The 26,137-nt window shown below is 38.9% G+C and overlaps 1 protein-coding gene across 3 annotated transcripts; it reads right to left on the bottom strand.

Moving 5' to 3' along the window:
* Positions 1–333: 333 nt before the first annotated feature.
* atad1a (ATPase family AAA domain containing 1a) lies at positions 334–17,625 on the bottom strand. 3 transcript variants are annotated; one of them, XM_028458546.1, is made up of 10 exons: positions 17,474–17,625; positions 14,292–14,492; positions 14,055–14,153; positions 13,861–13,981; positions 11,203–11,403; positions 10,676–10,782; positions 10,493–10,582; positions 9,708–9,758; positions 6,567–6,745; positions 334–4,349 (listed from the first exon to the last, which is right to left on the bottom strand). In XM_028458546.1, exons 2-10 carry the CDS (start codon positions 14,463–14,465, stop codon positions 4,220–4,222), a joined length of 1,152 nt encoding a protein of 383 aa, XP_028314347.1. In that variant the 5' UTR covers positions 14,466–14,492; positions 17,474–17,625; the 3' UTR covers positions 334–4,219. The 3 variants fall into 3 exon arrangements, with proteins under 3 accessions (XP_028314347.1, XP_028314349.1, XP_028314348.1); XM_028458548.1 differs by having other exon boundaries at positions 14,292–14,518; positions 17,470–17,623; XM_028458547.1 differs by having other exon boundaries at positions 17,470–17,623.
* Between the last annotated feature and the right edge of the window lie 8,512 nt (positions 17,626–26,137).

Here is a 26,137-nt window from a genome sequence, read left to right as displayed (position 1 = left end):
AATAATGTCACACTTTCTTTGGTTTATACAACAGCGTTCCCCCCACTGGTCCATGACAAAGCCAAAGCAGCACTGAACTGATCTGACCGTACATACAAACAGTTGATAAATGAGGTCCACTGTGTTGACTGTAGGGGCGTAACGGTTAAGGAAGCAGGCTTGTGATCTGGGTCATCACTGTGGAATGTTGAATAAGTCCCTTAAACCTAAACTGCTTGTGTTGTACTTTGCTTTAAATGGTAAGCGTAGAATTGTGTTGTGTGTGTTCCATTAACTAAATTGCGTTCGATATCCTTAACCTAAATCACCGCCCAGCTGAATAATAAGAGAAAGGCAGTTTGGTGCAATTTAATAAATATACACTTTACAGTACATAGTTAACATTTAGCACATACACCATTTTACAGAACTGTATATTGCCATAATGAAAATAAGGGGTCGCGACTTGCCACAAAAGATATTGCACTGCCTGTAACAGAATGAATTCAATGCTGCAATCATCCAAACGAGAAAACAAAGGCCTTAGAGGAGACACCCTGATATCACTGGTTACCATGGTAATAACATGACCTTTAACAATCACGAAATACTTATTCAAGGCCAAGCAACAGTTAACCAAATATCCCTAAAAAAAAAAATCAATAAGGGGAAAGTGCATTCCCACTTTGACTCTTAAAAAAACGTTACATTTTGATACTGTTTTCCCTTCTCTAGAGAGATTGTGAAAAACGAATAATTCAAATTTTCCAAATAAAATCAGTGACTGGAGTAGAGCTGCAGTGCCACCGTGTGGCAAGAAAAATGGTCTGCATCAGTCAGTCTGGGGGCCTTTTATTAGGTTGATCTAACACATGCTGTGAGCATGTGTGACTGTTGCAGCAGCGGAAGCCAAACAGCAAAATATAATATAATAGAATATTGTATCCACGTGGAAAATCAAGAATATTAGCATGTCTAAATGTTCTGGTAGTAATTGAGACTTGAAGCATCGATTACGATGGACTGGCATTGACTACGTCTCCTGTAGTTGAAAAGACATGCTTGTTTGGGACAAATGTAGCAGGGATGGAAAGGTATGACCACTCGTACCATCAGCTTTAGATCTTGTAAAATTGTATCACCATATATTGTCGCACAATAAATAGTTGTGAATGCTGTATATTTATGGAAAACTCATAAAAAGAAACGACGTTAACAATCTATATATATATCTATGATATATAAGAACTTCAAACAGGACAGAGTATCTTTTGCTAACTTTTAAGGGGGGGGGGGGGGGGGGTGTAAAAAAAAAAGAAGCACTGAAGATGTGATAAACAACATAAGCAACCAGTAGCCTTGAGTCACATGGAGACGGTCTATTTACAGAGGGTATTAAGCTCATACAGCAAACACACACTGAACAACAACCAGCAGGGAGCAGTTTTTGAAAAACAGTATGAAAACAAGAGAGCCATTAAAGATATAATAAGCGGGTTTGTGATATTGCTGCTCTCGTTGACCCTCATAAGGATACTTTATTCAGATTATCATTTTTAGCCCTAGTGCAAATTTAAAGGTTTCTATCAGAAATGACAATATTCTAAATCCACAAAACAAACTGTGATGGACTGTGATTCAAAAAGCAATATTTGTCACTAAAGCTCCATTTGAAACAACAACTTGCATTGACATCGTCAGCATAACTGCAGCAACCCATGAAGCTTTTCTAAATTTCTAAAACATACACGAGAAGCAAAATGTGCAGCAAGACTTTTTGATGCAATAACTTTTACAGCTCGACATAACGAAAATGCACAGACCTACATGACGAAACTCAGATTTTCACCTTTGTTGCCTGAACACTTTAAAATCAAAAGAGGCTGGTTACAGTTAAAATTTGAATTTCTCAGTGAGAGATGACAAGTAGATAATAAATAAGCAGGGGTTTCAACATGTGTACCCATGATGAACAGAAGCATGCTACATTTATCTTTCCCTTCTATCTGCAGAACAATGTGGGTCCATCCATATCTTATTAGTTTAAGTGGATTTCATGCACATATACATACAAATGAAATGTTTAGGAGCCTAGAGTATCTTCAGATATCTGCTTCATGTTATCACCAGGGAGTCCTGGGCTCATGGGAAAACTTCATACTTGGCCTTGGCACGATTTGACTAGAGCACATAGAAAAACTTTATCTTAGTTGTAAAATGCATTTTTAACATTAGTTCCAACAAGCATATCACAGCCTCTATACAGTAATCCAAGAGTTGTACTTTCCTTTTGAGAGAAGCAATGTGTACTACATGGTTTGGCTGGTGAGGCTTTCAATAAAATACAGTTGATGCTCAAGGAAAAATAGAGGTCGACCGATATATCGGCCAGCCAACATAACGGACCAATATATGGACCTTTTTCAAGTTCGGCCACTTCGAGCACTTTAGAGGAAAAAAGAACATAAAAAAAACACCCATTCAGATGTATGAATATACTACAAAAAATAAGTGATAATAATAATAGAAAGTGCATGGGAGAGGTAGAAGCCAATAGGCATACAAAAAACCCCCGAAATAATAGGATAAGGATATAATGTAGTAGAGCCTGATCAAATATCCTTATCCGATTATATCCTTGTTAACCTAATTACTAGATACTTTAACTTAAAGGGGACTTCAAGTTTTTTTGACATGAGGCAACTTGAGTGTCCACCAGCACAAATATAAAATAAAACCATCCAGTTGTGTTGTAAGACTAACACAAACCACAAACAGAGAAAATTGCCGTTTCAAATTTTACACATTTGTAACATCACAAGCTAAATCGAGAAAGAAAATACCCTCCTCTCCGCTGGTAGCTCCACCCCCAACCTGACGAAAACTTTTGAGAAAGACCGCCATTGTTTGTCTCGCTAGCGAAGGAGTGATGCTGGTGCCGCGCCTCCTGAGTGAACATACACTGTAGTGTATGTACTATTTGTTCATGCAGAGGTGTACTCCGCTCTTGTGGTTCGGCGCATTGGCAAACCTGTTCTATTGCCTTGTATCGCTAATCTGACGTGTTTGTGACACAATCCGACGCAGTGGTTGGATAAAACAAATATTAATCACATTAAATGCACTATTCTTGTAGTTAGAAGAGCAATGGAGGAGAAAGTTACTTAGCAGCTATACACTCCGGTGAGAGTTTGAATGGCTGCTGCTGCTGCTGAGACGAACACGGACCCTGAAGCACTGAGATGGACTCACAATAACAATAGCCGCTTAAATGTCCATGTGTTTTACTGTAATGTGCAGTTTTTTTGGCTAAAAAAAATAACAGTGTGCGGATAGCAAAAGTAAGTTGCTAGTGATCAACTGTTGTGTGGAGTCCGCGTGAACAGACATGCCCGGTTTCAGAATTGGTTGCTTTGGTGATCACTGATCACCCTGTAAAAGAGCGAGACATGAAGTGAGCAAGCGTCTAGACACGCCCACTCATAAATATGCATAAGTAGGGCCCAAAACAGCCCGATTTCAGAACTGCTCAGAAAGTGACTTTTCAGAGGGTTAAACTCTGGAAAACAGGCGAGTTCGGGAAAATAAACCTCAAACACTATGTTTTTGGGGTTCTTAGAACAAATGGAGATGGGTAAAAATCTGCATAATACGTCCCCTTTAAAAAAAGAAGCTTGAAGTAGTTTAAACCGACTACTTTTACGTTGCACATTGTATTGTGTTGTCGTGCTTTACTGCTACTTACCCGCCCAGTACTTTTTGTTTTACTTGGTTGTGTACAGGTATATTTAAAGTTCTATTGGTGTATTTAGTTTAATTTCTATTATATACATTTATATCATATGAGTGTTTCAATAGTCTTTCATGATTGATGTGCTTTAAATAAGTATATCGGCCTCAAATATCGGCCTTCGGCTGAATTTTTTTTTTTTTTTAATCAGTATCTGCATCGGCCTTTGAAAATCCCATACCAGTCGACTTCTAATGAAAACCTTCCATAAACAGTTGCTACGGTGACTACCATTTAAAATAAAACATTGTAGTTATTGAACAATTTGAGTGCCTCACTATTTGAGTTCTCACCAAGTGTCCAGAAACAGCTGCTCTTTAAACGCTATGTAACATTATGTAACTGTACACAAGCAGTGATTCTGTGCTAAATGAGAGCATGCTGAGTAAATCCCTCCAACAGGGTTTTCCAACAGTGACAAAGTCTTTACTTTGTCATGTGACCGATTATTCAGTCCAAGGGAACCTCGGCCACACCCGGCAACATTTGGGCTGTGGCGCGTTTAGATTCCTTCATTTTGTCCAAACCAAAGAGGAGGTCCAGCTGGGTGACAGGGCGCAGAAGCTCTTCACCTACAGGTCTGTGGGCAAAGAAAAGAAAAGTTAGAGGCCATCAGAGGAGGCAAAAGTACGAGTCTTCAGTGCTTAAGTAAAAGCATAGACACGAATAAAAAAAAAAAATGACGCTACTAAATGTACTTAAGTACTCTTTTTCTCTACTGCGTATGATTGAGAAAGAGATTTTTGTCAGGTTTTTGTTGACATAATGAGTTTGTTGATGATTTTAAATGTTTTTGCTGCTGATTTCAATGTTCTTATTGTTTGTGAAGCTGTTGAATGTTTTTTGTTGCACTTTTTGATCGTGTAAAGCACATTGAGTTGTGCATGAAATGCGCTGTACAAATAAATTTGCCTTGCCTTATACAAAATAAATGTTCCTTGAATAATAAAACAGGATTTTTGAACCAGTAAATTCTATATATTTTATTTATTTTTTAACTTAGAATACTGGTACATGAAACAAGTTAAATCTGTTTCCTTTGAACACCCAGAGAATTGAGCACTCATAATATATAAAATATGTCAAGAAAAAAAAGGACAAATGCTCAATAAAACCACATTTTTTAAAACTTGAAAATGTTAACCATAAAACTAAGGGAATCTGCCTAACAGAAAAAGCTCAAACTACCAACATTTTTAATTTAGTCTCAAGAGAATCACGTTCTCCAGGTTTCTGGCGCTTCACCTCCATGTTAGCACATCGAGGAACACTAGCTTCACCTCCATGTTAGCACATTGACTAGCACTAGCTTCACTGCCATGTTAGCACATCGACGAGCACTAGTTTCACCTCCTTGTTAGTACATTGATTAGCACTAGCTTCACTGCCATGTTAGCACATCGAGGAACACTAGCTTCACCTCCATGTTAGCACATTGACTAGCACTAGCTTCACTGCCATGTTAGCACATCGAGGAACACTAGCTTCACCTCCTTGTTAGCAGCACTAGCTTCACTTCTATGTTAGCACATCGAGGAACACTAGCTTCACCTCCATGTTAGCACATTGACTAGCACTAGCGTTACTGCCATGTTAGCACATCGAGGAACACTACCTTCACCTCCATGTTAGCACATTGACTAGCACTAGCTTCACTGCCATGTTAGCACATTGAGGAACACTAGCTTCACCTCCTTGTTAGCAGCACTAGCTTCACTTCCATGTTAGCACATCGAGGAACACTAGCTTCACCTCCTTGTTAGCAGCACTAGCTTCACTTCCATGTTAGCACATCGAGGAACACTAGCTTCAGAGAGCAACTTTTGTGTATTTTAGGGAAATTTTGGCAGATTGTTTGTGAGAAAATGTAGGATTAGAAATAAATTTTGAGTTCTTTTGACATGTGATTAAAAATTACTGTAGTCGTGAAAAATTAATTCCATTGAATCTGTGTGTTTTGAAGGACTGAGATATCTACAACTAAATTATTAGGTAATTAACTTTTTCCTGCGAGCCAAAATCGATGCTGTATTGGGCTGGATTTGGACTCGCGGCCTTAGGCTTGACACGTGGTCTCTAACGAAGCTCAGCTGTCATGTAGCATTAGCCTTACAACTGGCTGAAAACACACCGACTACACCCTGAAATAAAATCACAAGATCATTGCAGGGTTCAGGCGGGAGAGTTGATTACTAGGATTAGCTCATGTTGAACATGATGTGTCTCTGATACTGTGACTCCAGTGAAGCCAATATACATGTTCATGGATTGTGGAAAAACACCTTGGTACCCACAGAAAAAAACCTGGGTCATCGTGGAAGCTCAGTGGAAACATTAAATAGTTTATTAATTTTGTTATTAGGGGCAGCTCATTGTAAAGCAGCTTAATGTGTCCATTGATTACAGAAAGCTGCTGTGAGCCTCCACCTCCAGACGCTCATGATGACATGAGTGTGTTCTTGGATGAGCTTTTATGCTCAAAGTTCTGGTTGTGAAAAGGTAAAAATATTTTTTCTTTTTTTAATTTTCACTTGTTACTTAGCAACAGCTGAACAACAGATTGGATCTGATTTTCTTTCATAATAAAGCTGCATATTTATGGTTTTTACAATAGATATATACAGCATCCTGATTTTACCACTTTCAAAACCTAGGTTCCACATGAAGTTAAAGATATTTTAGAACTGTGTCTGTGTGAAAAACACACTGGAGAATGACAACAGGCTGCTAGAAAAGCAGAAACACAGAGGCCTCCAAGGTTAGAGGGAGCCTGTGAGTGTTTCAATGTGAGTCATACTTTTCTTCCTCCTCATTCTCACAGTCCTGCAGCTGCTGTGCGATCTGCTTCATTTGCTCCTTGCGAACGTAGTCGCGGACCCGGTACATGGCTGCGTCTCGGCAAAGTTCTCGTAGGTCACTGCCGGAGTAGCCGTCTGTCTTCTGAGCGATCTCCTTCAGATTAATGGCATTGCTCAGCTGAGAACAGAAGTCAAACAAGTCGTGTGAAACAATTTGGGAAAATCTAGGGCTTCACTGGCTTTTACGTTGGCCACATTTACATGGTAGCTTTAATTCCCCTTTAATTCAGCTTAAAAGTAAAATCCTCTTTAAACTCACCTTGTAAACATTTAATTCCAAATTAAAATGGTAATTCCAAATTAAACTTAAATCCGAATTAGGTGGCTGGTTAATTCTGAATTCAATAATTCCTAGATCTTGTAAACGCTTAATTCTGCTTAAAGTTAATTCCGGTCATTCTGCACATGCTTGTCCTGTTGTGATGATGGGTGATGACATAGTCCAAGATGGCGGCCCGGACTCGAGCCAAGACTATTTATGTAATAAGGGCCTCTGAAGACATGGATAATGGCTGCGTCCCAATACTCACACTTTCACCTTGAAGCCCCTCATTTGCACGTTCTCGATGAGGGTGTCAGTGTATAGGGTGTCCCAATTCTCCAAAGAGGTCTTTTACCCGCCCCCTATGCGCCCCTGATGCTCATTTCGCCAAAGCCCGCATCCAAGCGGACTTCGGCAAAGCATATTAACCATAATTCTTTGCGGTATAAAGGTTTCGCGCCAAAGTCACTGATATCACGTGGGTATTGTTTATACGTCTGCGCGTCCTGTGCCGGAAAAATGTGCTATTAAGTGTAAGTATTGAATTATTACACTTTTCTTATGCTGTATATGTGTAAATACAATCAAGGTTGCTATGTTACTTGGAAATAAGCATAAATATCTGATGAAGCATTACTGTGATTTATGCACCGGTATTTACGGACATTCTCATGCAAACAATTTCATAACTTTTTTGTACAATCATTCATATAACATCCAATTTAAACTTTAGACTTGTACAATAAACTTAGGATGTATAAAAACTAAACTATAAAAACATAAAACTTACCAGATACCAGTTAGTTACCCACTGTACATTTAAAATTAAAATTATGTAGCTACTTAAAATAAATTACTAATAACCAATATACATTTCTTTTAACGTGTGTGGATAAACTCATATTAACTGCTTCTTTTCTTTCCCACAAGGCCTGATGTAATGACCTTCAATTTTATTTGGTGTACTTTTAAATATTTGTGACCCTGTAATAAAGTCTTTTTCTATTTTTGCAATTATCGAGTGCACGGACTGTATCTTTTAATGACGTTTAAGCTGCAGTTTTTGGCTAGAATTGTACACTTTTTTTGCTTCAAAGTTTCCGGTTGTGTACAATTTTCATTTGAATTTCCTCAGTCCTCTGCTTGATGGAATGTTTACAAATCTTAATGAAATATGCAAATTTATCTTTATTTGCGGCACTGAAAATACAACAATTGGGCATTAAAACCTTAAATCTGACTTGCTGCTACCTGTAGAAAATCAATAAAATTATTTGTACAATGAAATAAACTGTGAACCACTTCTTTATTGATAATTGTTCAGTATGATCACCATTTAATCAAATAAAGTAACTGAACAGAATATGCATCCCTATTTAATTTATATTTTATTCTTGAAATTGATCAAAGAGTTGTCACAATATTAAAATTTCACACTTGAACTGCATAACAAATAAAATCTAACCTTAAAACTAAATGTAATCATGTTCAGAGAGATCTGCTTGTAAAGTAGTGGAGCAGAAGCCTGGGCAGAATGTCGCAGATATGACGCAGCGCGCGCAAATTGATGACGTAAACCGCATTGTCTCAATTCTGCAATTTTTGCACACTTGAAACCTGCACACTCGAACCCTTCTTGCACTTCTAACAAGTGCACACTTCGTAGAGGGGCGTAGGGTGCAGTGTGAGAATTGGGACCGGGCCATAATGAAAAGTGTTGATAGACGGAAGAATAAACATGCGGACATTCACACAGACCTACTACAAATAGGGATGTCTCGATCCGATATTGATATCGGATATCGGTCCAATATCAGCCACAAAACAAATATTGGATATTATCGGACTGCATCTAAAATCTCTGATATAAGCACACAGGTTTTTGTTGTTTTTGTCTCCGCCCTCAGTGGTTCCCACCATATACTGACTATTACTACTATTGTTCTCTGTTTGAGTATCACTTGATCAAGCCTTTTATAACATTCCATACTACAAAATAAGAAATGAAAGTACGAATGATTCGTACGGATATCGCATCGGATCAATATCGGCCATTACCCAAGGCTGCATTATTGGTATCGTATCAGAGGTGAAAAAGTTGTATTGTGACATCCCTAATTACAAACACACAGACATCGGCAAACGGAACACGCTACATCGAGGACATGAAGCCTTGTACCAGGATGGAAGATACTAAAACCCCAAAACATCTGGAAACCTTTCTGAGACATACCCATACTGCATGCACAGGCTGTAATATCACCACGTTTATCATTGTACCGGTTGTTAGAGCTACTATCCTTACCAGGGGGCAAATATTTATTCCTGGTTATTGTTTTACTGGGATTTGTTTTCCAGTAATTATTTCCTCTGTCTCTTCTCCTGCTCAGCTGACCAAAGTGAAACAGTGTGTTATTGTCGAGCTGCTGCTTCAAAACTACAATCATTAATAAAAGTGAAAACAGTTATTATGTGGTCTTCTATGTAGCCGAAAATAAAAGGTTTGTTGTGTTTTTTTTCTTTCTGACAAACGTGATAACGTCACGTTCACCCCCTGTCCAATCAGAACCCTTCCCAACCCCCAGACCTAAAGTGGAATTGAGTAAAGTAAAGCAAATAAACGTGTTTTCCATGTAAACTTCAACCAATGTGGCTCTCACTAATTATATAATTCAGGACAGGTGTAATTTCCTGGAATTCGATTTAATCATGGAAACAAACATGCTCTGATTTCTTAGAAGGACCATGGGAGCAGGAGGATTTACCGGGTAATCATTTTCTGCACGGTTGACAAAGATGCAAATAAATGTCTACTTACATTTTCTCCTTCTAAAATGAGCTTCAGGATGTCTTGTCTTTGTCTTGTATTCTACAAAACACAGATGATATTTTAGTTGTTTTTATACAGAAAAAAGTTCAATGCAGTGAAGCCAGATCTTAGATTGGGGATGGGCAACTGTCATCACAGCGGGGCCACAAAAATGTGATTGTCTGATCCACATTCATGCCAGTATTAAGAATAACAACCAATCTGAGCATTAACACAGGAAAGAACAAAGGGTTTTTTGTCGTCATTTATAGTTTTTTTGTGTATTTTTTTCTGAGTGTTTAGTCATTTTGTCATAATATGTGTTTTTATTATTTCTTGTGTGTTATAATTGCATTTTGTTTATTGTCAACCTGCGCCTTTTTGATTTTTTCAGTATTTTTGTCGTTTTGGGTATTTTTTCTGTCACTTTGTGTAATTGTTGTTGTTCAATGAGTTTAGGTGGTTCTTTTGTGTGTCTGATGTCCTTTTGTGTGTATTTTTGGAATCTTTTTAGTGTTTTTGTTGCTGTTGCCTCATGTATTTTTTGTGGACGTTCTGTGTATTTTGCTGTTGTTGAATGTGTTTTTGGAGTTATTTTGTGTATTATGTTGGGCTTCATATCACTTCCAACTGCTTGAATTACAAATTTTAGTGGATTTGTCTTGGGGGCCGCACAGAAGTAGACCGAGGGCCACATGTGGGCCCCTAGGGGTCCCTTGTGTGTCTCAAATCAACACCAGACATGCACATTACTCTTCACTACATTTCTCAAAGCTGCATCGTTTACATCTTACTGGTAAGCCAACATGAAAAGTGGTGGGCATCCTACGCAGAATGGCTGGATCCACGTCCTGTGGTCGGTTGGTAGCTCCCATTACCATCACCTGCATTCACATGTACAGTATGTACACATTTAACACATTACTCTACGGTGTTCAAATGTGTAGGTACCACATGATGAGCCCTGGGTATGTCACCTGGGTGGTAGAGCACGTGTCCAGACCGTCCCACAGGCTCATAAACATGGCCTTCATCATGGCTGTGGCTTCATGGTCCATGCTGGAGCGATTCCTCAGAAAAGAATCTAAAACGTCAGACAGTGAGTATTAATGGAAAAACAAAACAAAAAAACTAAAAACACACAAATATAGGCTTTACATAAAATATATTGCTGGTTGAAGAAGCACTGAGGTTATAACTATTGTGTATTAATAGCAGGAGTGTGTGTGTGTAAGATTAGCCATTCCATTGAAATGGAAACAGACAGTGACCATTGGCTTGTATTCTAATAAACATTGATACTCTCCCAATAACAATAATGCATTTCTGATCACCACACACAAAAAAAAAAAAAAAAAATCAACAGATGCATCTATATACAAAAGTTGAACTTAATAGATTAAAACCTTGGGGACAAATTGCCTAAGAACCTCCTATTGAACAGCTTCCACTGCTAAAAACCAAAGCTGGAATCAAGTGATTTGTGGTGATTAGTTCGACTCACCGATCTCATCGATGAAGATGATGCAGGGCTGAATTTTGACCGCTAAGGTGAAGACTGCTGCAGTAAGCTTCTGGGACTCGCCATACCACATGTCTGTCAGTGTGGAAGCCTGAAGGTTAACAAACTTACACCCCGAGGCTTTGGCTGTTGCTTTGGCAATCATTGTCTTCCCACATCCCGGTGGACCAAACAATAAAACACCTGTACAACAAAAAGATGAGCACTAATAACGCTGATGCACACACCAAAAACAACGACACAAAACAGACATTTGGATTTCAATAAAACCCAAAACCAATTTTCTTGCAGGTAGGCTGCAGCCACTTTGGACTCGTAAAGTAAACCAATCATCTTAGCTGTGGGAGTTTTATTATTTACAGACTTTTCAAATGTTAAGAAAATGAGCTTTAGGTGTTTCTTACATGTTCTCATGCATTCTATTTTAACAGTAAATTAACATTTGAAGTCAACTCCAAAAGTGCATAGGCTTCTCAAAGCTTGAATTGCGTTGGATGTTAAAACTAGATAATGAATATATGACTGTGTATTGATCAACTCCAACTCCATGCACCAAGATTTTGTCTAAAACATAATTTAGAACAGTGGTTCTCAAACTTTTTTCAAGTACCTCCTTTCTTTTATTTCTAAATCTAAGTCCCCTCTTTGTCCGACTACAACATTTTACTCAGACTTCTGTGAAAAATAATCATAAATATGGAATGAATGAGTGATAACACATTTTAAAGAATCTAATTTTGTAAAAAAGTGAAAAGAAACATATTTAGTGCCTCCTGAATAGATTTATTTCTATAGTTTTTATAACTTATAGTCATCTCCCTCCTGGTGTGGAACCAAGACTGGCACTTGTATTTTCAGTTTATGTTCTAATTAAAATAATTTCTATCATCATTTTGTGTGTTTTGAGTGTAATTTTGTAACTACATTTTTCTCTTATTTTGTGCTCTTGTTGTTTTTGTGTGTTCTTTGTATTATTTATATTATTCTCTCTCAGTGAGTGTGTTTTTGGTGTCATTTTGTTGTTTCTGATGTTGTTATGTATGCTTCTCTGTTATTTTTTGTGCATTTTGTAGTGATCTTGTGTATTTTTCTCTCATTTAGTGCGTCTTTGCTCTTGTTTTGTGTGTTGCTGGTAATAGTAAAGTATTTTTCTCTCTTAGTGTGTGTTGTTGGTGTCATTTTGTTGTCCTTTGTTTGTCCTTTTTATTATTCAGTAAATATTTTCTCTTATTTTGACTGTTTTGTTGTTGTTTTTTGTGAGTTGCTGGTAATATTTAGCATGATTATTATTTTTAACTAAAAATAAACATTATAAAACAACATATTTTTAAGTATTGCATTTAAAAATAATCTCTCTCTGTCTCAAGTACCCCTGTAGTGTCATCGTGTACCCCTAGGGTAGGGCTGAGGGGTATTCCATAAAGGAGGGTTAACAAACTCTGGGTCAACATACCCCGCGATGGGAAACTATGGGTATCGGATTCCATTACAGCTGGTATGAAGTAGGTCAATCAACCCTGACTATGTAAACCTTGGGTTACTTTCGTTCACATGTGCGATAAAAAGCCATCACCAATGGATCAGAGATTACTTGAGCTGCCATGGCAACCACCCAGAAGACAGTGATTTATTCACCCAGACAGGTGAAATAAGCCGGCGTTTGAGGAATATGAGCCTGGTCTAAATGTGTGTTCACACTTAACGCCACTTCAGTGACTATAGTGGCTTAAATCACCCGAGATTAGTCGCGCTTTTTGGTAAAGGATAGAGGAAAAATAAAAATAAAGATAAGAGAGGAATTACTGCAGTAGATTGACTTGGGATGGTCTATTTTATTGTCATAATGAGTAAATATTGTAGAATAATTCCACATTAGCAGTAATACAAGTTTGCAATAGCAGCCCAATAGCTCTTTGCCGCGCTAGCTTAGCTTGATTTCTAGCTTTAAATGCTGCATACTCAGTGGTGTGGTGGTTTCTTATGGTGAATAAGGTAGCATTTTGTTTGCAGCTTTCTCTCTTTTTTTGTGTATTACTGCCGACATGCTAAGCTAACTGTGTCTCCGTGTCCGTGAGTGTTGCTCTCCTGTAGCAGAGGCATGCGCACGCAGGCACATGCAGCTTCAGAGCTTTCAATTGTGTCTTTCTTATCCATTTACACGTATAATTTACACCACCATTAACACCAGAGCGCTACTGTTTACCTTCCTCCTTTAGAAGTGCAACGTTGAAAAGGGTCCGATCTGAAACGCGGTGCAGTGTTGTGTTCCTAAAGTTATGTAATCAAATACACCGGTGCGGCAGTATATTAAAAATCATAAAAATATATACCAGTATTGGATATGAACCAGGTATACCGCCCAGCCCTACCCTAGGGGTACGGGTACCCCCATTTGAGAAACACTGATTTAGAAGCACTGTCAAGATTTGTGTAACTGCTCTTAAAAAAAAAAAGTCATATTTTAGAAGTGATTCTCTATCTTCTTTCTCCAAAACTTTTCTTTGTCATATCACTTGTTAATCATTATTTTTACATCCTACGTACAGTATATGCATCAGCAACAATAGGGCAAAGCATAAGCAATGTATGTATAACATCAGGGAACATTTGGATCTTTACTCAGTCATGATGCTACGTTACCCTTTGGAGGCTGGAAAAGTTTTGATCCGGCTAAAAGGTGTCTTTTCTGAAAGGGCAGGATGACGGTGTCCTGTAGCTCATTGATAACCTCGTCCAGACCTGCAATATCTCTCCAGCTCACCTGCAGGGAACAAGAGTCGGACACATTTTCTCTGACATCTGCTGTGAGAAACTAAAGAAACTGCAACTGTTACCTTCATTGTTTGTGGATCAACTAAGTGAGATGCAATGTTCATCTCGTACTCTGTCAGTTTGACGCCTTCCACTCCGATCCGCTTCATTAGCTGCTCTGCCTGAAAAGTGAAAGCCAAAAAGCAGCTGAAAAGCAGCAGACAAAAAACAGTGCCTTGGATGCGTTATGTGACATGGAGAGAGAACACATCCCAACAGTGCCACTACAGACATTAGTGATGTGCCGTAACTCCACGTACCCTTTTCTTTGCTTGGTTCTTTTGTTTAGCGGTTGGGTCCATCGCCTCCATCACCCATTTGATGCTGTAGTACGTGGCTGCACCAAAAATGGTTAACCTGACTAACATGCCCACCACTTCATTCCTTGACAGTGGTCGCATTAGAGCCTCTTTGGGAAGATCTTTGAGGAACATCTCTGCAGGCAGCTGTCATTCCATTGGCTGAATAGGGAAGGGAGAAAGAAAGGCTGAGCAAATGTTAGATATAGATATATATATATATATACCTTGGGTTATATATATATATATATTTCTTTTTTTAATAGCTTATTGTGTTTTAAAACACTTGTTTGAAGAGTTGCTGCTTTAGCTGCTTCTCAGAACAGCATGAAAAGTACAGTTAGATGGATTACTGAGTGCATCCTAACCAGACCTTCCCCTAAACAAGCCACACTACAGAACTCACTCACACGTGCAACTGTTTGGTAATAAGCCTTTTCACACTCACGTACTGGTGCACTACTTCCACATTAGGTCAAAGGTCAAGAGGGATAAACTTGCCATGGCTGACGTTGTAGGACGCGAGTCTGACAGCGATTTTGATTATTTTACCCATTTGAGCGTTGATTCCTTGAAAGATTTTTTGCACAAACGTACATTGATCTCAGAGGCAGAAAGACCGAGTTAGCTGCTAATGCTAATGCTGCACACGAGCTGAAAATTCCTGAATTTTCAAACTGTTTCAGCTGATGGCGTTACTCCAGTTAACTTATCGACCTGTTCATCTTGTGCACTTCCTTCAAATGTGTAAATTTAATTAAAAATAATAGCTTAATAAAAATAATCATGGACCGGGTTAGTGAATGGTGGACCTCGTAAATTTACCTTTTCAAACTGAGAACTCATACTGTCATTTTCACACTTGAAATTTTTTTGCTTGTAGCATCAATAGTAATAATAATACATTTTATTTATAAATGCTTTTCAAAAACTCTTAAACAATTACACAAGTCAGAAAAAGAAACCAACAACAATAAAATAAATACAAAAAATACATGACAATCAAAAGTTGAAAGCTTGAGTGAGGAGTGTGGAAGCAGAGGAAGTCTGTCACTTTGATACTGTTTCTCTCATCGGTTTTACTAAAGTGCTCAGATATGTATGTATGTATGTATGTATGTATGTATGTATGTATGTACTGTATGTATGTATGGTAGTCTGTGTTTTCATTTACCAGGGGTAGAAGCGAGGGGACAGCCCTAGCTCCATTACTGCTGCTCTCATCGGTTTTTAAAAGTGCTCGGATCGGCCGAAATTGGCATCAGTGGAAAACCTTGGACACCTCCTCGAGTCCTAATATGTGTAATATTAATAATATAAACACTAATGATCTCTGGAATACCATTAAAAATGCTGTTAGGTTGGAAATATCAACAGAATGGACGAGCTTGTTTACGTTTATATCCCTCTCGACCTATGACCCCCGCAGTTCCAGAGTGGGAAAATTGAACCCTAAATTGTCTTTCAGGTCAGACTTAATTTGAATTAAAATTATCAAAACACATCATATCCCAATTTTAAGAAAAACGATGGGGATATGAGTTTTGGTCCATATAGCCCAGCCCTAAGATGTCGTTAGGTTTGTATACTAGTGCAATAAATAATCATAAGAATTGTTATTCTTTTAGGGTAAAGATGTCATACAGCGCCAACTATCTGGACTTGCTGAGACTCTGCATGACTTGTAAAATGTCTAACATATTAGGATAAGAGACCTCGTGGAAATCTAAAAGGGAGAAATGCATTTTATCGCTCAATGTTTCAGGTTTCCTATCAATCATGTAATAGGCTCATTGATAAGGTCTGAACAATTGGTAGTCGATTAATCAGCCTGTCAATCTGAAGAATGTCAAGTAAAGGCAGAACAGATGTAGAGGGATACGGAAGCGTAGAGCTGCCCCAGGTGAAAATATATTTTGGATCACTATATTGTATGAACAATATAATTATATTGTACAAACGATAGTATATTGTACAAACATGATATTATATTATACAAACAATATACCTATATCGTACGAACAATATAGTATATTGTACAAATGTGGTAGTGGATTTAAGCCAGGAGTAAAAGGAGTAAGAAAGTTGACGTACATGTGCACATGCGGTGATTGATGAGTGTCAAAACATGGATTCTCCACTACTACGTTTCTGTGTAATCTTTGTGTGTCTGAGGAGTGCCTTTCCCACATGGAGGACGAACATCATCTTTTTCTAGGGGCCTAGGGTAGGCCTTTTTTTATGACAGCGTGGGAAGGGGGTGTGTGTGCGCTGTATTCTACCTCTCAGGTCATCATCAATCTGTTTTCTGAACAGCTTGCTCATTTATGGGTTGCGGGGGTCTGCTGGTGACCATCTCCAGCTGTCATCGGGTTCTAGGCTGGGCGGGGGTACACCCTGGATAGTCCCATACCCTCAGAGTGTTCATAGTATTAATAATATCATCCACTGAAAGAAGCATCATGAGGATTTCTCCATGCCTCAGCCCAAGCATGATATAGAATTTGATCAAATCCGTAGGTTAGATCATGACACTTTCGAACAATGTAATTATATTGTTTGTATAATATAGTTATATTGTCCAAACAATATAACATCACGTTTGTACAATACAAGTATATTGTTTGTAGAATATAATGTTTGTACAATATACTATAATGTTCATACAATATACTATCATATTTGTACAATATAATTATATTGTTCATACAATACAGTGATCCAAAATATATTTTCACCAGTGGCAGCTCTACTAAAGAGAGAGAGAGAAATTCATTTGAGTACGTTTAGTGCCAGTAGGTCATTCATTTTAGCTCATTCAGTCTTTCACACAGCAGCCCACTGATAGAGTTCATTACTGTGCTTTTTTTTCTTCTTTTTTTAACCAAATACATCGATTAATTACACATTCAAAGTGTCTCTGTGAGTCCAAGAAGCTACAGTTATTTACAGTTTATTGCCGCTATGAGGCAGAATTCACAGGTTAGCATAAGCTAAAGTCAGCCGGTGCTAAACACAAAAACCTGCTGCTTTAACTTTAAAAATGGACTTCACAACAAACTGAGATTATTTATTTTTTGCCTGTCGTTTGGCTAAAACACAAATAATAATATCACTAATAATAAAAGAAAACACTTACTTACTCATATATGAACGTACTGGTCAAGATGCTTCATGGTGTTACACTGTTTGTGGCTCGGGTAGGAACAACCATAAGCACTGGGTTTCCTGTTGGCGATGCACGCGACCTGCCACTGTGGGGCAGAAAAACCTCACATTTGGAAGCAGTCATTATGTCAGCTGTACAGAGAAGAATTATCAACCAAAAATGGAATTTAGACGAAACTGCCTGTTATATATCGGTTCTGGTGATGTAAAGACGTATGAGGAAGTGATGTTTTGGGGGTGGAGCCAAAAGGAACCACATGTTTGGTAATGGTTGATTGTGCCGGTGGAATAAGGAACCCAATCTGTACCCAACTGCTAATAAATTAGGGTCACAAAGTAAAGTAATTCAAGTTTTCTAATGAGTTTTCTAATATTAAAATAGATAGCAAAAATAACTACACACATACACACACACACACACACATATATAGATATAGATATAGATATAGATATAGATATAGATATAGATATACACACATAAATGTCTTTCCTGCCTCAGCTGCAGCCTTTGCTGTTCAATACATTATTCTACCATCTTGCAATCAGGCAAATGTGCTGACTGCTACGCTATACTGCCTACTTGTTAAATTAATGTATTTTTCAACGTCATTGTAATACAAACTGTACATTATTCCTCATCTACACCAGCTAAACTGTTAAACACTTGAGTGAATGCTCTACACAAACATTAGTTAACATTTGAGTCTTCAAGGAGCTGATAACACTTAAAGCTGTACGGATAACAAAACCTGAAATTAGTCCATGGGCCAAAGCCCAAAATTGGTGTAAAAAAGTGGTGTACCACAAAAAAAAATATTTTTCTGAAAGCTTATTATCTGTAGATTGGAATCATTCTTTCTGGATTTTCATTTTGTATAGCTTTCTACCAATAATATGATGCTAAAAACAGGTCCTATCCACAAAATTGTGAGTTACATAGGCCAGGTCTCAAAATTTTTCTGGTCAGTACTACTACGAAAAACTATATGAAATAATTATTTTCTGGAAGCTTATTACCTGTAAATTATAATTGTTCATTCTGTATTTTCATATATTGTGTCATTCTATTATTCATTTCATGCCAAACACTATTCCAATAATTCCTAACCTTCATTAAATTGTTTACATTTTCATAAGCTATCAACTTCCTATGGAAGCCCAAAAGAGTCATAATTAAATGTTCTTTTTCATAGTCATCATTATCTGCATCATCATTAGTGTCCTGCACAGTGTCCTCATCCACGCTATGTCGTTCATATTTGAGCAGTCTTAAACTCTGTATTCCTCTGTACATTTAAAACCATTCACTAAACCCAGCCTCATTGGCAGCTGACAGGATCATGTGCATTTGCGTGATATGAATTTCAGGATAGTTTGTGAAGAGTCAGTCATGCAATAAGTACGTTTAGTTAGTTGTTCTGTTTTATTAGTACATTCTCCATCCTCTAGCATCCATCCACGAGAGTCCTGTTGTGATGGAAAGTCTGAAGTTTGAAGTTTGGCTTTGTTTCCATATAGTAGTTTGATAGATCAGAATATTGACAAAGGCAATTGTTGCATGGAGGTAGATGTCCAGACTCAATAATTCCAGAGTTTTATTTCATTTATTGGCTTATTCAGAGCTACCAACTTTTGATAAAACCTTGGAGTGAGATTCACCAGGATCAACCACAATTTTGTCGTTTAGGGCTATGCATTAAAAATTTGCTGGTCAACTGATTTGGTTTAGGCGATTCTGTTCTCCTGCAACTAAATGATTTTGGTGGTTCTTGCTGGCGATGGATAGTGCCTATTAACTTAGGAACTTCCAGAAGACCAGCATGTTCTGCCCAGACCATAGGGCACAAACAGGTCTTTAAGATATGCAGGAGCTTGATCATGTAGAGCATTTTAGGCAAACAAGAGGATTTTAAACTATTCCAATTTTTACAGAAAGCCAATAAAGGGAAGCCAATACTGGAAAAATATTATCTCTGTTTGTACCTGTTCATAATCTGGCTGCAGCATTCTGAATTAACTGGATACTTTTTAATGAGTTATTGAGACATCCTGACAGTAGGGAGTTACAATAACCCAGTTTAGATGTAACAAATGCATGGATTATCATGGACACTATTTGCTCTGATAATTTATCTCTGAGGTGTTTTGGACCAAATAAAATCACTTCAATTGTATCCTGGTTTAGAAGGAGAAAGCTATGGCTCATCCAGGATGTGATGTCTTTAAGAAAAGCCTGGAGTTTTAATAAATGATGAGTTTCATCTGATTTCATTGACAGAGCTGTGTGTCATTGGCATAGAAATGGAACTTTATACATATGGTAAATGGACTTGATTTTATATAGCGCTTTATCACCACACTGAAGCAGTCTCAAAGCGCTTTACACATCAGCTCATTCACCCAATCACTCTCACATTCATACACTAATGACTAGTCGACCACTGGGAGCAACTTAGGGTTCAGTGTCTTGCCCAAGGACACTTCGACACATAGTCAGGTACTGGGATCGAACCCCCAACCTCTCGATCAGAAGACGACCCACTACCACCTGAGCCACGGTCGCCCTATATATATAATGTATATAAGTGGGTTCTGTCTGATAAGTAGGGTTTAACCCAACCTAGCACCATTTCTTTAATACCAAAAACACTTTCCAGTCTCTGCAGCATTAGATGATGATCCACTGTATCGAAGGCTGCACTGAGATCTAAGAGCACCAGAACTGAGACCAACCCTCTGTCTGAGGCTGTGAGGAGATCATTGGTTACTTTTACTAAGGCAGTCTCTGTGCTGTGATGGGCTCTAAAGCCAGACTGAAAGCTCTCGTCTAAATTGTTCCTATGTAGGTGATCACACAATTGACTTGCAATGATTTTTTCAAGAATTTTGGAAACAAAATGGAGATTGGATATTGGCCTATAATTGGACAAGTCACTTGGATTGAGGGTAGGTTTTTTAAGGAGAGGTTTAATTACAGCGGTTTAACCTGTTACTAAAGATGTGTTTATCCAGTAATCCACCATATTAGTGCTGATTAATGGAAGTACATCTTTAAACAGTGGAGTTGGGATTGGATCAAAAAGACAGGTTGTTGGTTTAGAAGCAGTAACTATTGAGCAGGACCAATTGAAGTGAAACTATGTAAATAAAAGCTGCATGTTGGGGTTATTTCAGGAGCTGTTTTGTTAAAAAAATTATTGAACACTCCTGCAGGGTTGACATTAGCTTTGTTTCTAATTTGTTAGAATTTTATCTGTAAAGAAGTTGATGAAGTCGCCACTGCTCAGGTTGATCGGAATAGAGGGTTCAACAGAGCTGTGGCTTTTGGTTAGCCTGGCTACACCGTTGAATAGAAACAGAGGATTATTCTTATTTTCCTATATTAAAGTTGAGTAATAGGAAGTTTTTTTTATAAGCTAACCAACTCTTTCTCCTGGCTATATCAACTTCTACCATGTTTGAAGAGAGCCACTTCCTTTCCAATGCCTGTTTTAGAAGACGCGATTCAGAATTATACCAGGCAGCAACCTTTTCATGACATACCACTTCTTTTTAAGCAGAGCAACATAATCCAGAGCTGTGGGCAGTGACAACATTGAACTGTTGACAAGATCATCTATTGTCTCTGTCGTGAGACATTGATTGCCACTCTGTTGAGATAAGTGGCCATACCGGTCTGTCATTGGCCAATCTTGTTAGATCTCGGAAGCTGGATGAGATGGGAGACCACTGAGAATTCCAGGTGCCACAGTAGGGGACAATCACTTCAGTGGTATCTGTCATTGTGTCCTTGGGCAAGACACTTCACCCACATTGCCTAGTATGAATGTAGTGTGTGAGTGAGTGTTGGTGGTGGTCGGAGGGGCCGATGGCGCGCTATGGCAGCCTTGCTTCCATCAGTCTTCCCCAGGGCAGCTGTGGCTGCAGTAGTAGCTTACCACCACTAAGTGTGGAGTGAAAGAATAATACCTTAATTCTGTAAAGCAACTTTGAGTGTCTATGATGAAGCGCTGTATGAAATTAATGTATTATTATTATCTTATGGATCAGAGGTAAGCAGTTATGGAACTAAATCTTTAAATCTAGCAACAGATTTTTCAGACAGTGATCTACTATAGTGTACTCTTCTGTCAGAGTTTAAGCAAGCTGCTATTCTGAACTCAAAGGATAACAAAAAGTGATTGGAAAGAATAGGATTTTGAGGATATATTGTCAGGTGATCAATATCTAAACCATACGTTAGAACAAGGTCCAGGGCATGATTAAGATAATTAATTGGTTTGTATATATTTTCTGTAAAGCCGATTGAATCTAATAGCAAAGTTAATAATTTATTTAGGCTGTTGTTTTCATCATCAACATGAACGTTAAAGTTACCTACTATGATAGCTTTATCATTGCTCAGCACCAGATCAGTGTGTCACAGTGAGGTGGTGGTGTAAACCTAAATGCAGGGAGAGATAAAGACAGCAGGCAGGCGTATCGTTCTACGAACCAGTCCATGTTTACTCCAAAACTCAAACAAAATCCAACAGGGCACAAGGAAAACCAAGGAGCAAGGAACAAACGCAGCAGGACATGACAATACACAATCGTCCAGCAAACATTTAGTGTTCAAGCACTCAGCTAAATAGTGGAGGAGGCCTGATCGGGTGGAAACATGAGAGAGCTAATCCATCACAAACCAAGCACACAGACATCACTGGGAGGTGGAGACACAAGCCGGAATCCCTGGAACACAGAGACAAGAGTTAACACTGGAAAACAGAATAAACATAAGGGCTAAACACAAACTTATCAGAACCTAACAGTGAGAAAGTCAGGGAATTCAGAGAGAAACTCTGTATATGTACCAGGAGGACAGTAAACTATAACCAGTGAGATGGGTTTTTCTATTTTTTTTTTGGGGTTACGAATTTCAAGAAAAAGGCTTTCGAATGAATTATGGTTAAGTTTGGTTTTTGGGGTGACTGATAAGCTAGAGTGAAAAACTTTTGCCACTCCCCCTCCCTGACTGCCCTTACGGGGAATATAGTGGTTTTAGCATCTGCGCTCCATGTAAATTAGGATGGACACCATCTTTTTTTAATAGATCAGCACGTTTCCAAAATGGATCGCAGTTATCAATAAACGTGAAATTATGGAATTTGCAGCAGGATTGTAGGAAGTTGTGCTGCTGTAGGAGGCGACTAAAGCGTTCTATACCTCTGTTTAATGAAGAAAGAGGACCAGAGATAAATATTGATTTCCCATGTCTTCAGAATGTTAAAGAGAAGATTAAACTCGTTTATGGTCCGTATTGATTTACGTCGGTCGATATTGTTTGTCCCTACATGTAACACTATTTTAGTGACAGTTGCTGGCATTTGATTAGGTTTGTCTAAAATAGTATGAACGGTAGCAACTGGAATGCAGTGAGTGATGGCATTAAAGAATCTGATGTTCCTACTTATTGAATCACCGATAATGATTGTAGTTTGAGGGAATAACGTGTTAGGAGTGTGTGTATGCTTGGCGTTGAAACGGTTCTGTGTCTGACGGCGAGAGGGTCGCTGATGTAGGGGATCCGCGAGGACGGCTGGTGTTGAGGCGGGCCAGCGATAGATGGAGTGGGGCGGTGATTGTGTATGTAAGTAGAGTGTGCCTCCTTACTGCTGCTCTGAGAAGATTCAAGCTGTGGAGGAGGATTTAGGCCGATGGGAATTTGTTCCAGGCGGTGGTAGAGGCGTTTACCTGGCGTAATTTTCAGTCGGCTTAATTGGACTGAGTTTGTCTCAATTATGGAGAATAAGTGGAGGAGGGATGCCATTTTTCGTGTCTGTCTCCTGTCCACCAATGACAATCTCAGCCCACGATGGCTGGCGCTGTGTTGAACAGGACAATCCTGATCCCAGATTCTCCAATGGAATTGTGTCGTTCCACAGAGTACTATGGAGGAAAGATGACAGCGCTATTGTCTGTTGTACGACCATGTCCGTATACTTGGTGAGAAGTTCATCTTTCTTTTTTAGCTCTTTAGAAATGCGACAAATTTTACTACAGTGTATGTTCACTCCCTGTCCAGGGTGTACCCCTGCCCAGCGCCCAATGAGAGACGGAGATTGGCACCGGCATACCCCCGCGACTCTGAACAGGAATAAGTGGGTCTGAAAAAGAATGAATGAATGAATGTATGTTCACTGTGGAGGCTCCGCTTCGGCAGCAGGCACTTCCTGGAGGGGGTGGTTTAGACATTGTGACGTCAATTCAGAAGATGGTGGAGAAGCAGCTCAGAGAGCAGTATTATTGAGGATTTCTCAGAGATGCAGGAAAGAACCCCAAAAATATTTTGGGGGTGTTTTTGATAAGGAATCAATATTGTAACAAGGATAAAATCTCAAATTGATTTGCATGATATAAGACCTTTAACATTTATTTTTTCACAAATCCTGCCCAATGGTCCTATAACATGTCAGTTTTAGCAGTTCGCTAGTGATTGTTTTTGACCTATTATGTGTCAAGAATGCATAATATGTAATTGACTTTCCATAGTCATCCCTGTTGTAAACCCAATAACATCACCCTGCCATATAAAACCTTTGTCTTCCTTGCGCTAACCACAGTTCAGACTATGGCTCGCAATGAGGTGCTCTTAAAAGTATTGCAACAATGTAATCCTGTGTCCTCTAGATCCAACAAACACCCTATTTAAAAAAAAGATTTGTTTGTGCACCATTTGACTGTGTGACAAAGCTTTTTTCCTTCCACTGTAAATGTTTTTGGACATTTTGGGGGAAGAGTAGTGCCAACATTCTTGAAGAGAAGATGTAAGCTCCTCACGTCACTTTGAAATACCTCAGTGCTGTTCCTGGCAGTTGTTGGCACTTATTTGTGATTGTCTAGTGCAACTTTTATAGATGACGTGTTACTGATGTAACACTCCAGAAGACAATATAAATATTGAGATGTAGATTAAAAATGACTAAACGCACTGCATGTTCTCAAAAGAAATGGTAATTTGAAATCAGATATATAGAAAAAAATTGGAATTTTTGAATTGTAAACAATGCTACAAACCATTGAGGAAACAAAATATATATTGATTGACTCTTGGAATTTATGAAAAGAAAGTCTGAATAAAAGTTTGAGAATATATAAAACTCTGAATATATGAGAGTTTGAATGTAAATATTGAAGTTTCAATATATATGGAAGTCTGAATATTGATATGAAAGACATAATATCTCAGGTCTTCCTGCTCAGTGTGCTTAGGTTGAGTGATTATCTGCCTCATGTTTTTGCACCATTCCCAATCAACCCCCCCTCACTATTTATGAGTGCTTGGACACTGAGTGATTGCTGGATCATTGGAAATGTTACCCTCCTCATATGCTACTGCGTTTTGTCTCCTGCTCCCTGTTATCCTCCTGCCTTCTTGAGCCTTTTTTGATTTTTGGGGTTGTGTTGGTTTGCTTATTTAATTGGTTCTTCTATGAACGCTACACCTGCCTGCTGCCTAAATCTCTTCATGCGCTGTATCATGACTATATATACTGTATATATATATATATATATGGGTGTGTGGTCCTTAGGCAAGACCATTCACGCTACTGCCTACCTCATACAATGATGAGAGACAATGAAATGAATGATATGCCGGCTCAGACGTCGCCTGGCCAAACAAGGTCTGCGTCAGGTGCTGGGGAACCAGAGCACCTCGATGTAAAATGGGCTACTGGAACAAGGCGGAAATGGGTGAGATGCAAGAACAGGGCTCTGATGGAATGCTACTACTCCAGTAACCCTAGTCAGAGGGGCTACATGCAGAAGATGTGGGAGAAATGGTTACTTCGAAACCCACAATCCAAATTTACGGCGAAACAACTCGTAGCTCAGTGTTCCAACATCCACAAACGGCAACTGCTATCACAACTTGAGATTGACGAGGTACAACACCAATGCTCCGGCAACGGGGAGCCAGGACACCAGGTCAGAGGGGAGTTAACACCAGCCCCCCCAATGGAGATTGGGTACGAAGCCCCAATAAGTGCAATCACGCTGAACAAGGCAGCGACTGACCTGAAAAATAAGATTGTGTCAAAAATGTCCAGCAGGCAACCCCGAAGCCAATTACAGAGGATAAGAGAAGTATCGTCAGAAAGTCTCCTAGAAGATGTGAATGCAGCTCTCAGAGCAATTCCTACATCAACCATCACTGAAACCAATGAGCTGATATACTCCACAGCAGCAGTGATCCTAGAGATGCTTGGCTATCGTAAGAGCAACCATGAGATGAAATACCCACCATGGAAAAGAAGGCTGGAGGCTAACATCAAGGCAGCACGGAGAGAAGTGAGTCAATTGACAGAGGCCTTGAAAGGTGCAATGAAAAAGCACGTACCCAAAAGGTACAGCCAGATGCCCTTACCTGAAACATTGGAAACCGCCAAACAAAGGCTCCAAGCCTTGGCCAGCCGCCTAAAGAGATACATGAGAGACAACGAAGCCAGATAAGTAAATCGTCTGTTCGCAACTCAACCAGCGAAAGTGTACGCTCAGTGGCAGGGTAACAATAACAGAGCAGACCCACCATAGGTGGAAACTGAACAGTACTGGAAATGCATATGGGAGAAGGAGGCAGCACACAACAGTGATGCACA

Source organism: Gouania willdenowi, chromosome 9, assembly GCF_900634775.1.
Source record: "Gouania willdenowi chromosome 9, fGouWil2.1, whole genome shotgun sequence".
NCBI lineage: Eukaryota > Metazoa > Chordata > Actinopteri > Blenniiformes > Gobiesocidae > Gouania > Gouania willdenowi.
This window is presented reverse-complemented; position numbering and strand designations above follow the sequence as displayed.

What these genes read in the sequence shown, in the direction of transcription:
- atad1a (XM_028458546.1), bottom strand. Translation starts at nt 14,465, where the DNA reads ATGTTCCTCAAAGATCTTCCCAAAGAGGCTCTAATGCGACCACTGTCA. An exon ending in CATCTTCATCGATGAGATCG is followed by an intron (nt 10,783 to 11,202) that starts GTGAGTCGAACT and finishes CTGACGTTTTAG; the next exon opens with ATTCTTTTCTGAGGAATCGC. An exon ending in GAGAATGAGGAGGAAGAAAA is followed by an intron (nt 4,350 to 6,566) that starts GTATGACTCACA and finishes CTTTGCCCACAG; the next exon opens with ACCTGTAGGTGAAGAGCTTC.